General features: G+C 31.7%; 1 protein-coding gene across 1 annotated transcript; it reads left to right on the top strand.

Annotated features, from left to right (window-relative positions):
• Positions 1 to 3,943: 3,943 nt before the first annotated feature.
• LOC139509739 (uncharacterized) lies at positions 3,944 to 7,638 on the top strand. The gene is made up of 5 exons (XM_071296250.1): positions 3,944 to 4,049; positions 4,432 to 4,496; positions 5,432 to 5,523; positions 5,844 to 5,953; positions 7,092 to 7,638. Exons 1-5 carry the CDS (start codon positions 3,987 to 3,989, stop codon positions 7,464 to 7,466), a joined length of 705 nt encoding a protein of 234 aa, XP_071152351.1. The 5' UTR covers positions 3,944 to 3,986; the 3' UTR covers positions 7,467 to 7,638.
• Positions 7,639 to 13,580: the final 5,942 nt, after the last annotated feature.

Raw genomic sequence — 13,580 nt, 5'->3', positions numbered from 1 at the left:
CATTAATTATCATAGCATTTGTGAAAAAAATATTTCAATTAGTTGAACAAAAATGTACAAATGTAAAAACGTGGAAAATATTAGAGGATGTAAGTGTCTTAATAAAAAAAAAATAGTAAGTCGTTAGAAATAATGGTATGTAAGAGGAAAGGTTACTGGTGTCATTGTGTACACCCGACACGTCTTACATATGGGACTCAGTCACCAGTCATCTTTAAAGTATGATCGAAACAAATTAAAATTTAAAAAACATGAAGGATCAACAATTCTTTAAAATTTCACAAATACAGCCGAGGATTTATTCTATATATCTAGGCAGTTAATCCTAAGTTGATTTAACCGAATAAATCAAAATTGAATAAGACGAAAAAAAAGAAAAGAAAAAATGGGACAAAAATTAAAGAATAGAGAAAAATGAACTTCCATAATTTAAGGAATAAAGAATTATTGTTAAAATAACAGTTGAACCTAAATAAACTGATTTTTTTTAATAATAAATATCAAAGAAGACGTGTTCAGACCACGGTAAACGGACAGAAAGTCACAGGCCATAAAGTCACAAATTTGGTAGGAAAAAAAGTCACAGGACAAAAAGTCACAAATAATATGTTGACAATTGTTTGAACATATATATAAGAGAAATATCTTGAAATATTTACTTTTTAATACATATATTCATATTTAAATTTAAGAAATTTGTCATTTTACTTGAAAAATGAAGATTTATTTCATTTTAATCATGCAACAGAAAGATTTCTTGGAACAATGAAGCCAGTAAGTGCCAAGCCACTTTGACATTTTGTTTTTTTAACAATTATATGATTTACTTTTATATTTTGGGCGATATCTTTTTGCGCCAAAAAGTAATTCGTTTGCGCCACAACTTAATTGCCCCAATACTTTTTTTGCGCCACCTTATTTTCAAAACTATAGGTATCATTTGCGCCAATAAGATAATCACCTAATTGTGCCAATTCTATCTATTTCTATTTATTATATATAACAACTAAATGATTGATATTTTTTTGATAATTTTTGTTTTCAAAGTTAGATTTTTAAATTAAACAATAGTTCAAGCGGCCCAGTTGAAGAAAAATACAAAAATATTTTGTAGAAATTTCAAAGATAATAGTCAGAAATAATGAATTGTGACTTTTTGGGCATAGGACATTTGAGCGAAAAAGAAAAAAGCACATAGGGTCATTTGAGCGCCGACTTCATAGGACATTTGAGCGCCGGGATATTAACCTTACCTGAGTTTTCAGACAGGACATTTGAGCGAAATTTTCCCTGATAATTTTACACGAATTAAGATTTTTTTTTAAAAGTAATCAATTTATATTTTCCTTGACACTATTATCAAATTGCAATCTGTGACTTACATAAAAATTCGGAGTTTGAACATTGATGCACCGCAGAGCCGAACAGAAAAGGAGAAGGAACAGAATCTCCGGGATTTGCATTCGAAATACTGCCAGCAGGAAATTACGAGGGATTTTTATGTCAGAAGCCTGGGATATAAGTTCCAAGCCCGAACAGACTTGTAAATAATGCCGTTGCCGAGTTTTATGTTTTATGACAGTGCTTTGTTTTTAGTGCTTTGTTTACAATTAAAAGATGTTTTAATCTTTTTGTTGGTAAACTCCTGTTTTATGACTGTGCTTTGTTTTTAGTGCTTTGTTTTTTACAATTAAAATATGTTTTAATCTTTTTGTTGGTAAACTCCTCATTTAATGAACTATATTCGTAAGAAAATGTGGTATGATTGCCAATAAGACAATTCTCTATCCAAGACTTGTTTTCGCTCAAATGTCCCTACGCTTATTCTTATTTTCGCTCAAATGTCCTAAAATTTAGGCGCTCAAATGTCCTATACTTTGGCGCTCAAACGTCCTTTTTTTTTCGCTCAAATGTCCTGTCAATGCGCTCAAATGTCCATTGCCGGACTTTTTGTCCTGTGACTTTTTGTCCGTGACTTTTTGTCCTGCGACTTTCTGTCCTACATTCAAGACCACACGTTGTCATATATGTCTTTTTTTTTTATTATTATCAAAAGACTATGATTCCAATAAATCTTTATTTCTAAACACATCAATTAATTTCTGCACAGAACAAATATATTTGAATTTTTTTTCTTTTAAGACTCAACGTCAGTCCGTTTACTTATTTCTATATCTACAAGTTTCACAAAATTATCTATCACAATATTTATAAACGACTTATATTAAATCTACGTAAATTGCTTATTAATTGAGAATTTTATCAACATCAAAAAACCCAATGTAGAGTACTAGTAGTGGAGTTATTAAAAAATCAAATGATATTCATCATCAACTACCACTGACCCGATGATTGCAGTGAAATTGTAATGCATAAAAAGTTTCATTTTCTTGTGTACTGTCACCTAACAGAAATCATTCAACAGTTTACCTTAACAGAGACATATAATAAAATCTGTCTATAAAAAAATGATTTATATTTGTCATAAGCCATATCCAAAGATTTGAAGTATTTGATTACAAGAAACTAGTGTCAAAATTTATTAAAAAAAAAAGACACATCAATATATTTTCTTCAAAATGAATATCACTTTTCGATATGGTCATAAAAATCATAAAAAAAAGGCTGATCAACCAATCAGTTGCAAGTTACCTGTTGGTAGGAAGTACTTTCCGCCCCTCGCTTATACCCGGGCCAACCAGGTGTTTAGATATGAGAAGCAAGAAGACCCCCCTTTGAAACAATCAATACTTAAATATCATGATATTTTGAAATTGATCATTGTACCTTCAAAATGAACACTCCAAAAAATTACCATAGTCAACCGTCAACAAGCAGAATATGTACACCAGAGAATGAACCTCTTGTAAGAAGAAATGTACTGAGATCATTAGATGGTAGCCAGAATGGTAAGTTTCAATTATCTTACTCGTCCTTACAAACTTTAAAAAACGTAAATTAAGTGACTTATGTTTTAAATATATATGATACATTTTAGGTTACGTCTACAAATTATTAAAAATAACCGGTCTCACTAATTAGCGACAACAAGAATTTTAGCGACAACAAGCGTCAACAAGCGACAAGAAGCGACAACAAGAATTATTTTAGCGACAACAAGCGACAAGAAACTATTTAGCGACAAGAAAACATATTTTTTTAATTAAAATTAATTATTGCAATAAATATTAAAAGAATATGCAAAAGAAAATAATTTTAGCGACAAGAAAGTTAAAATTGATAGAAAAGAAATGTTTTCTTGTCGCTAAATAATTCTTGTTGTCGCTTCTTGTCGCTTGTTGACGCTTGTTGTCGCTTCTTGACGCTTGTTGTCGCTAATTAGTGAGACCCAAAATAACCATTAGGGTCAACTCGAAATCAGAGGAAAAACATAAAACGCATTGATTATTTTTAATGAAAAAAAGTGCGAAAATGAAAAAGAATGTGCTTATCCTTTATTTGCTGATCAAGCATACGTGCATATAAAACCGTATCTTAAAACCGGATGTTCTGTTCTCAGTTCGATCTCGATGATATAAAAAAGAATCTTATTATAATTCGTATATTCTTTGCAGAAAAAAAAATTCGTGTAAAAAAGAATCACGGATAGCAAAATTCCATGATCACGAAGGACAAAAATAATAATAGAAATATATATTCCATTATAAAAAAAAATTAAGTCCTCTTCATCTACAGTGGCCGATCCAGGGGTTTGGGTTCTAGCCTTTTTAGAAACCCCCTTTTTTGACGATCAATGCATTTGAATGGTGTACATATGCCCCCCGTTTTTTTTAAATTGCCGCAGATAGATCCGTCCCTGAAACATTGGTAGACTTTCCATCCACGAATAAGTCAATTGTTTTACTGTTTTAAAAACACTATACATTAACATTCAGCAATAACTTACTTGATTTCACATTTTAGATGAGTCACAGGTCTTGTCAATTACAGTTGGACAATTGAAATCCATTATAAAAGAAACTGTGATGGAGGCTAGTACCACAAAAAAGTCCACCATAAAAGACACAAAAGTGGACGATAGAATTAAGGTACTGAATCATAAAGGTTTGCCTTCGATATACTGTCACTCATTCATCGATCATTACAATTATTTTAATTTTCCGTACAAATTTCTGCAAATTAATTAAAAGCAATACCCCCCCCCCCCCTTTTCCCCCCAAAAAAAAAGAGTTAAAATGCCCAAGCCATGTTTTTTTTTTCTGTGCACGCGAAGTGGTTTATTTGTCAAAGAATTAATTTATTTCAATCTCTTTTCCACCAGTTATTACATTACATGTAATTTCTGTTCAGCGGATCGATTTAAATTTATTGGATGTATTTCAAAGAAATGTATTTGAAAACATTGTTTTATTCTTAATGTATGCTTAAAACAAAACAAATGATAATACGGACCATTTACTTATCTTTCAGAATGGCGTACACAGTGCAGTCAATGATTTAATGGAGGATGAAAAAACATGGGATTTTAGCAAAGGGTAGGTACATTTGTACAATTTTTACTATCCCATTTTCACACGACAGAAATTATAAATATAATATTTATAAAGGTTTAAAAAGCTTTATCGTTTAAACACGAATTATTCTGTAATTCATTATTTATAACAAACACTATCCAGAAGGAAGTATGTTTCGTATTATCACAGTGCATGCCCTCCACAAATATTTAGTGTTTGATAAAAGGAAAATATATTCTGTGTATCGCAGAGCTAAATATATCGAAAATACTGTATATTTAATGCTTAATAATTTTAATCATGTCATATTTACTATGACAAAATGTCCTTAAGTATGTAACCTGTCTCGCCTCCACTTGTACCCGCATACATGAGCAATCATGGGTTAACCTTGTCAAAATAAAAAAATAGTCACAGAAAAGTATGTCATTATGATATTATAACTTACTCGCACTATCTTATGTTCATATATACTGGTTAACTAAAGGTCGAACGAACGCAATTAGGCAGCAACCATTTGATTTTCTGGGGGGGGGGCTATGGTTTTTTTTTTCTGTACAAACTTTTTTTTTTCTTTTTTTTTCGCGACAAGTCGAAAACAATTTTTTTCTTTCAATTTTAGCATTACATATAGTGGCCGCTGAGGGTGAAACAAACATTTTTTTTTTTCTTAGAATCAAAAACAAATTATTTTTTTTTCCAAAAAAATGGAAACAAACTTTTTTTTCCAAAAAAAAAACCATAGCCCCCCACCCCCCCCCCCCCCCCAGAAAATCAAATGGTTGCTGCCTTACCATTAAAAAAACAATGATGCCCTTTTCCTTTAATTAAGGCATTAATCAACTAGCACAAACATGGTACGAATACATGTATGTTTTGCATGTCGTTTTACACCTTTTAAGACTATCTTCAAATAACTGTACTTTGTAAATAAATATTACTTATATGACTTACAGATTTAAAGAAGGAAGAAATTCAACACACACACGGGAAGTTCTCGTCGCTCTTGGAAATAAAATTGGCAGTTTTGATAGAGACATGGCATACAGTACGTATTCTTGATAAAATCTTTTAAGTATCTATAAAATAGCATACTACTTGAATTAAACTGTTGTAAATGTTTGCTGCATTACAATAAAAATTGCTGCACTCTTTCATTTATTCAATAAACATGATAAACATACTTTGATTATTATACACGGCCAAGGTATAAATTTTTTTGTATCTATACATTTCTTGTTGGCTTGGAATGGCTGAGTCTGCCCCTGTATACGATATAAGAATACAGATAAAAATATATTTATGAATGTCAAGTTCCTCTTTTTTTGTAATTCATTACTTCAATACATAATGTGCCATATTTTGTAGAGGGATGCAGAACTTATTTCCACACCCTCAAGACAAAGTCCAGAAAAACCAAAGAAAATACAATAGAAAAGTCCAGAAAACAGCAAAGAAAAAGACAAAGAAAATCATCAGTCAGTGAGTAAAATTAATTACATGGACAATAAGTCGTGTTTCTGAAAAAAAACCCTTAAAGGTCGATTAGAATGTCAGGTTCAGACTTCTTTTAATGACATGTTTATGGGAATACAAGATTGCGAGAGAAACCAAAAAGATTTTTCATCCTTATTAGTAAAAGAAAACTGACAACGTTATTATAGCAAAAAAATGTAAATGTAAATCAATGTTATAAAAAAACAAGACTTATTGAGTTGGGAACATTTATCAGTTATAAAGAGTGTCTAAAGGAAGCGGTCGTTATAGAACGTATGGTAGCCAACTTTCGAGTTATGCGAAGTCCATTCGGCAATTATGCTCGTCTGTGTAATGTCATTTCCATGATTGAGGGACCGCCTGTATCCCTGCAATACTTTATCATGCGACTTCGTGATCGTCATTATACAGGATTAATCAGAAATTGTGTTTGTTCCGTAGGTACTTAATCACAAGTCCCCAAATGACAGCAGTGTTGATTATTAATTATAAGAATTTTATTTGCCGAATAATTCGTACACTACACATTATAGCATTTTTTTCTTTTAAACCCATAGAGGAAGTGACAACGCCCCTAACCGCACGAATGATCTTCACTAAAACAAAACTGTTCGACGGAAATGTCGGTCTCGAAAGTGGCCTATTGGTCTATAAGATAATCAAAATAATATTTTGTAAACAAATTACTATAAACAATTGATGAAAATAACAGATGATAAAAATCTTTAGCAACAAGTCTTTCTGATAAAAGATGTGAAAACCATTCCTTAGATATAGCTAGCTTAATATTTATTAAGACTTTAACTTGAAAATGAAATATTACATATTTATAAATGCTAACGGAGAATCTTAACATTTGCTTTTATATTCTCAAAAAATTAAAATATTTCGAGCATTGAAATTAGTGAAGCGTTGCAAAATTTATATACATGTATAGTAATGTGGAATTGATAGATATGCAACCATTTGCAAGATACATATAAAAGTATAAAAAAAAATGGAATTTTCGACATTAAAATTTTATTCTTTTATTACCACAAGTTCTATATATTTTTTTTTATATTTACCATCATGCATAACCGTAAAAAAAATAATTGCAAAATGTATTATATATTTCAGGCAAGAGTAAGGCGACGTGCAATCTTAAATGTTAGTACAGCAATTGCAGATGTTGATAAAGAAAATCTGTTCACTGTTTTGGAGAATAATGACTATATGTCATCAGAAGAGAGCGAGGAAGTCAGTTGTTCGGACTCTGATGACGATTCAGGAAAAATTCAATTTGTGAAAAGGAAACTCATGTGGAGGTCCGATTATTTGAACAATTGGTTTCTACAATTGGATAAGAAAAGTGCAAGGAAAAAACAGAGTAGTAAGAAAGGAGGTGCAGCTCTGAGACCAAGAGCTGCAACAAAAGGGATCAGTGACAGAGAGGAACCATCCAGTCCACCGTCCTTTGCTATTCAGCCATTTGAAGAGCCGGACTCAAGTTAGATAGCAAGTGTCATAAATTAACAATAATGAAAGATGTTAATGTGAACATCATTATACAGAAGATATATTTAACTTCAAATGAATTTGAAATAGATCAGTAACATTTATGTCATTTTTTTTCTTTCATAACTGTTTTTTTCTCTTTCCTCTTGTACAATTATTCATTGCTATGATGGCCAATCGAAATTAATTTCAGATCTATGTTAACATGTATATTTGAAAAGTTTTGCATCGTTGTATTTTGTTCCACATAATATATTTATTAAAGTTTTATTCACACCACATCCATACTTGTGCTTAGCATCCCTTTCATTGGTGTACTGGTTATACGACCGTTTTTTTTTTTTGTTTTTTTTTTTTGGGGGGGGGGGGGGGGTCTCGTATAATGGTTTGATGTCTGCGTCGTCGTCTGCATCGTTGTCCAAAGACACATTGGTTTCCAGACAATAACTTTAGTTTTTGTGAATGAATCTCTATGAATTTTTTTAAGGAAGGTTGAAAAATACAAATCCTCAGCAGGGCCTAAGGCACTTCGTTCTATAGCGACTGCGTATATACACGTAACTAAGTAACTGTAAAAAGTCCCAGTTCAATTTATTTGAGTTTCGGAATACGTAAACTAATAGATTTGGTATCAGGAGTCGGTATCACCAAAAAAAAACCTTACACCTAAGATTGTTCATTATTAAGGCATGAACAATTCAGTATACTAACGACCAATCTTAGCCGTAAGCTTTGTTTGTGAAACTGACTCTAGTTGTCGTTAAGATGTGAAATTTGTGAATTCGATAGTGTCTCATTCTATACTTTTCTTATATCACATTTTATAAAAATCTATGAAAATATCATTTTCTTCTTACAATAGTTAAACCAGTATAATTATACATTATAAAGGCAAAAGTCTTGATTTGAATTGTCTCTATCAATTTAAATATAAGAGGATGTGGTATTAGTGCCAATGAGACAACTCCCATTTTTTTCAAGATACAATGTAGTAAAAGTTAGCAATTGCATCTTGGTTCGCACCCAACAAACTATCTATGATCTCAATATAACCAATGTAAATCAATGCAATCGAGAAAAACGGACTAGTTTATTTACAATACGACAAAAAAAAACACCTATGAACAACACTCTTGTGGTGATCAGTACATACCAAATGCAACGAGTTTAAACGCCTATGCTCGTCGACAACCATACCCTTACGTAGTCATTAGTGCAACATTACGACAAAACAAGACTATACAGAGAACTAAGTCAAATATGCTTAACTTATTACATCAACACAATACAAACAAAACAAGGTTCAACGAACAAATAAGGCGAGATCCATGACACAATGAACGTAGAGGATGCAAACGTGCATTTATAAAATTCTGAAAGTTAAACCAAATGTGGAATAAGAATAAAACATTGCAGTAAATATTAATAAATCACATCCGATAAAGAAGGCGAAACACTATACTGTTACAAACTTGACTACAATATAAAAGACAGACATTTTGACAACATCTGTAGTAAAGCAGAAAATAATTTGAGTAAACTGGTATCACAACCAACTCAACCCTAGTCTGTAAGAGTACATGTATACCCGAAAGTAGCAAAATGTGTCGTAATGATTAATGCAAGTTTTTAAAATATGTAAATAAGTACTAGTACCTAATGTATCGAATGAAAGTTGAAAATCTCTTAAACAGCTTCGATTGATGATTTATAGTAATATTAAAAATTCAAAAGAAAAAAAAACATATTTCCTGTTTCTCAGATCTCAGTTTAACAATTCTGTGGTTCCGGTAAGCAATCATGCAATTATGGGGTAATGATGCACTCCCCCTATTATCTGTTCAATAGTCGGGATTACACGATCAATTCATTGATATGTTTATTTAATAAGCTCTTGATAATTTTCCAATTATATACATACAGAAAATTACTGAGCAAATGGTTACAGCCTAGTCTTAAAATAGATAGATAGATACTTGGTAAAAAAAGTCTTTATACACATTGTTAATTACCTAGAATCTAGAGGGAATTTCGTAAAACTTCGCTTGTACATGTAGATGCAGCACAAGATGGATGTGTTTCACATACCTTCTATATAACAAAGTTACAATTGGTGTGCCACTGACCTCTCTTTACAATTTTCTGTAAAGTGTTCAGTCAAAAAAGAATGTTGACACATAATGTACTAGGTCAACATCAGTAAAGATACAGAAGTTTGACCTCCAGTTGATCATTTCATATAATAAAAAGGAAGAACTATTACATTATTCAACAAAAACATTCATTTGCATGGCAGATTCGCATGATAAAAAAATCTAACCAAATTGGAAAAAGAGATAATATTGTGATATTGAACACAGGGGTCAAATTTATTTTGCAGAAATCGGAGATGAGAATTTGGTATTCAAACATTTGCCAAAAAAAGCATTGAAAATTTTAGGCACATCACGTTTTATTAAATAGAAGACCAATTGAGCAATATTTAACAATGTATCAAATCATCTAACTCTAATACTGTTTGGTGTAATTTTCAGACTTATATATACAAGTACGTCTGAGTCAGTTATATATGCTATGTGACCATTCAGGTGGATTAGATAAAACAAGCAGAGTGTTCCGAGAAGGGTAAAGAGTACTCTAAGAGTGGAAAGCTCAACATAAGTTTTTTAGGCTGTCAATCCTTTTAAGATTGCTTCTTGATACACTCTTTGCAGATGCGATTGATTTTTAACACTTTTACAGATGTGATATACAAATTGACCGAAAATACTATCAAGATATTTGCAAAAGCTGTAATAAAAAAAAACGATAAGTAACTGGGCTATATATGACATGTGACTCCCAATGCTAGTCAATATGGGTCCATAGATATAGGAAGATGTGGTGTGAGTGCCAATGAGACAACTCTCCATCCAAATAACAATTTATAAAAGTAAACCATTATAGGTCAATGTACGGCCTTCAACACACCGAACAACAAGCTATAAAGGGCCCCAAAATTACTAGTGTAAAACCATTTAAACGGGAAAACCAACGGTCAAATCTATATCAAAGAAAATCGAGAAACGAGAAACACGTATAAATTACATAAACAAACGACAAGTACTGTACATCAGATTACTGATTTAGGACAGGTGCAAACATTTGCCGCGTGTTTAAACGTTTTAATGGTACCAATTGCAAACCTTCTCCCTTTTTCTGAATCAATAGCATAACATCACAACATAGAAAAACAGACGATAAAATACCAATAGGCAGGCTTTATTCAATAAAAAAAAACACGTAAATTAACACCAGTTCATAATTGTGTTGATTGGAACTTAATATGTTCTCAAACTCGGTACTCGGTAGATACAATCATGAAATGAAAGTGTTCCCGTTTCGATAATCAATTTAATTTAGAATTTCTTTTACAATTGAGCTACCCAACTGTGTTTTTTTTTTTATTTTTGGAAGCACAAGGACAAGCATTGCATAAACTAGCCTTACATTTTGAATAGTCACCAGGGATTTGCATTGATAGATTCTGCCAGATTTGCAACTTGTTAAAGGGAGGGGCATCAATCCCGATATGCAGACAGCTCTAGTCTCTATTCATAACTAACTAAACTAATAAGGTCACCTTTGGGAACCAAAAGAACTACAATTTCAAAAGAATAAACCTTTAAATTGAAGTTTAAACTTCATAGGTCGTGTAATAGCCAACGAGACGGATACTTTTATCCACCAGTGAAACAATGACATTGATATCAACATTCAGCGTGATGCAAGTAAAAAATTGCAAAATTCAGAAATGTAACTGTATATATAAATTCAGGCGCTTGTGTTTTTTTTTTTTGTTTTTTTTATATTTTCGAATATACTCTTTAATATTTTTATCTTGTTTATTACAGCTTTCTTACTCTAATCAATGCGATTAAACAATAATGGTATTTTATAGATTTCCTTTGCCTCTGTGGAAATGAAGGAGAAATCAAATATCAGAGCCGTAACTACATCGAGGCAAATGCCTCATGTTGGAAATTTCAAAAAAAAACCTGAAACAAAAGACTACTTTACATCAAATTGTTTTCACGGAAAGGCTTGCAAGAAGCAAGTTCTCTCCACTCTCTGATGTAGCCCCTGTATGGTTTTCGGGATTCATGTTTCTATTTTTCTTTTAGTTTTCAGAGTTGATGGTCTATTGTTTGTACTTCTGTGTCCCGGGTTTGTCTTTTGTTCATTTATCGTCCTACTTTATGACTATAGTCTGAGTGTTGATTTTCATTTGTAAACGTGTGGTTTAGCAATGTTGCATGTCGACCGATGTCCAGACATTGTGCGAGAAAATATTTTAAGAACATACGATGCTACTAGACACAGAAAACACCGTACAGAAAACAATGTTAATTTTTGCATGGAGAATTGAACTTGATATCAAAGAATACAAAATTGGCTCTCTTTTTTTGTAAATAAAACTAAAGAGCTGACATGGTTTAAAATAAAGTAAGACCGGCAATTTCCCGTACCAAATCATGTCTAAAATAACATTAATATATTGCCATATGACCTTTTACATTGACCGGTTAAACTTGCATTAAGTCGTGTTTAGACCGTTCAACAGAAAATAAAGGAATAATGAGTAAACGTGCAGGAGACCTAATTTCACACAAAGTCAATGCATATAGAAAAAATACAAATGATCAATTGTCAAAGTATTTATTCCTGTTCTTCGTATTGATAGTTGCTGGAGGGTCTTCAACAATATACGAATCGTTAATACCGTGAAACAAGGTGAAGATAATCCTTAGTGTCGACTTAAGCAGTACTAGTACTTAAAGTATAATACTGCACTGTCACTATATTCAAATCTAGTCATAAAAAATCATCACAGTCTAAGCACATTACAAGGCAAGAACAGACAGACAGACAGATCCGGTTTTAATGATTATGAGAATAACGATTTTGCTGTATATTACATATCGGTCTACTTTTAATGTTGTCCCCTTAAAGTCTTAAAGTACAATGAATCTATTTTTTTTTACTTTGAGACTAGATAATTGTAAAAAAAAATTAGCTAAACATTAATTGCGTTTCAATGTTACAAGAGTCCGAGAAACGCGCACATATCAGTCCCATTAGCTTATAATAGTGCATTACTTTAAAAAAAAAACCTCAGATAACCTATTTTGGGTTTTACGTATATTTAAAGACAACACAGTCAAATGACAATGGGAGCATTGTTTTGTGACAGTTTATAAATCACAAAGCAATGATAATTATGTGTGCTTTATTATTTTAATGGATATTGATATTATATAGCTGTGGTTTTCTATTGATCTTTTCGGACCAGATCTTTCCGTAAAAGGTGATAATTATTACACTTAACTGCTGAGAAACCCCGTCGATCGGAGGAGGGGCGATATCCCGTCGTTGGAATAATATTATCTATCGTTTTTATTTTGATTTCATTGGTAAATTGTGTGTGAATTATGACACGTGACTCACTGGTTCTTTGTTTGTAATTTTTAACATTTCTTTTGCACACAGAAGAAAGTTTAAGCAGAGGACACTACATGAAGCACACGGAGTTCAACATCTCGTGACTGATCTTAATGGATTATTGGAAAACAAATATTCGTCAATAGATTTAGCGTTTATATATATATATATGTGTGTACAAACAAGCCGATTCTTAAAAAAACAAACATGCGCTCAAGAAGTATTTTGTGTCAAATATTATGTGGAAAATAATCTACCGATACAGGAATATTTCTAGACTAAAATAAAACTAAGACTTTTTATAATAAATTGATAAATCGCTTGATAGCTTTCCGAGTGCTACTGATTTTAAAATTTAAATTTGATTTTAAAATTTAAATTTGATACTGATGCCGTATATCTAGTATTGTTTTTGGATTTTTTATATGTGTATTCTTTCTTACAGTAACATATAATACATATTGTAGGTCGTGCAATTCCAGAAGTTTTAAAGAGATACTCAAAGGAAACGATCGTTTTATGATATGCGAATTAACCATCATTACTTCCTGAGAATACAAAATTTTGATGGATAAAGAAATTTACGCAGTACATCAAACAGAAAAGAGACCAAGAACCGATTTTGTAAAC

This window comes from Mytilus edulis, unplaced genomic scaffold (assembly GCF_963676685.1).
Source record: "Mytilus edulis unplaced genomic scaffold, xbMytEdul2.2 SCAFFOLD_1302, whole genome shotgun sequence".
In the NCBI taxonomy this organism is placed as follows: Eukaryota; Metazoa; Mollusca; class Bivalvia; order Mytilida; family Mytilidae; genus Mytilus; species Mytilus edulis.
The sequence above is the reverse complement of the archived record's forward strand: the minus strand, read 5'-3'. Positions and strand labels throughout refer to the sequence as shown.

What these genes read in the sequence shown, in the direction of transcription:
- LOC139509739 (XM_071296250.1), top strand. Translation starts at nt 3,987, where the DNA reads ATGGAGGCTAGTACCACAAAAAAGTCCACCATAAAAGACACAAAAGTG. An exon ending in ACATGGGATTTTAGCAAAGG is followed by an intron (nt 4,497 to 5,431) that starts GTAGGTACATTT and finishes TATGACTTACAG; the next exon opens with ATTTAAAGAAGGAAGAAATT. An exon ending in AAAGACAAAGAAAATCATCA is followed by an intron (nt 5,954 to 7,091) that starts GTCAGTGAGTAA and finishes TATATATTTCAG; the next exon opens with GCAAGAGTAAGGCGACGTGC.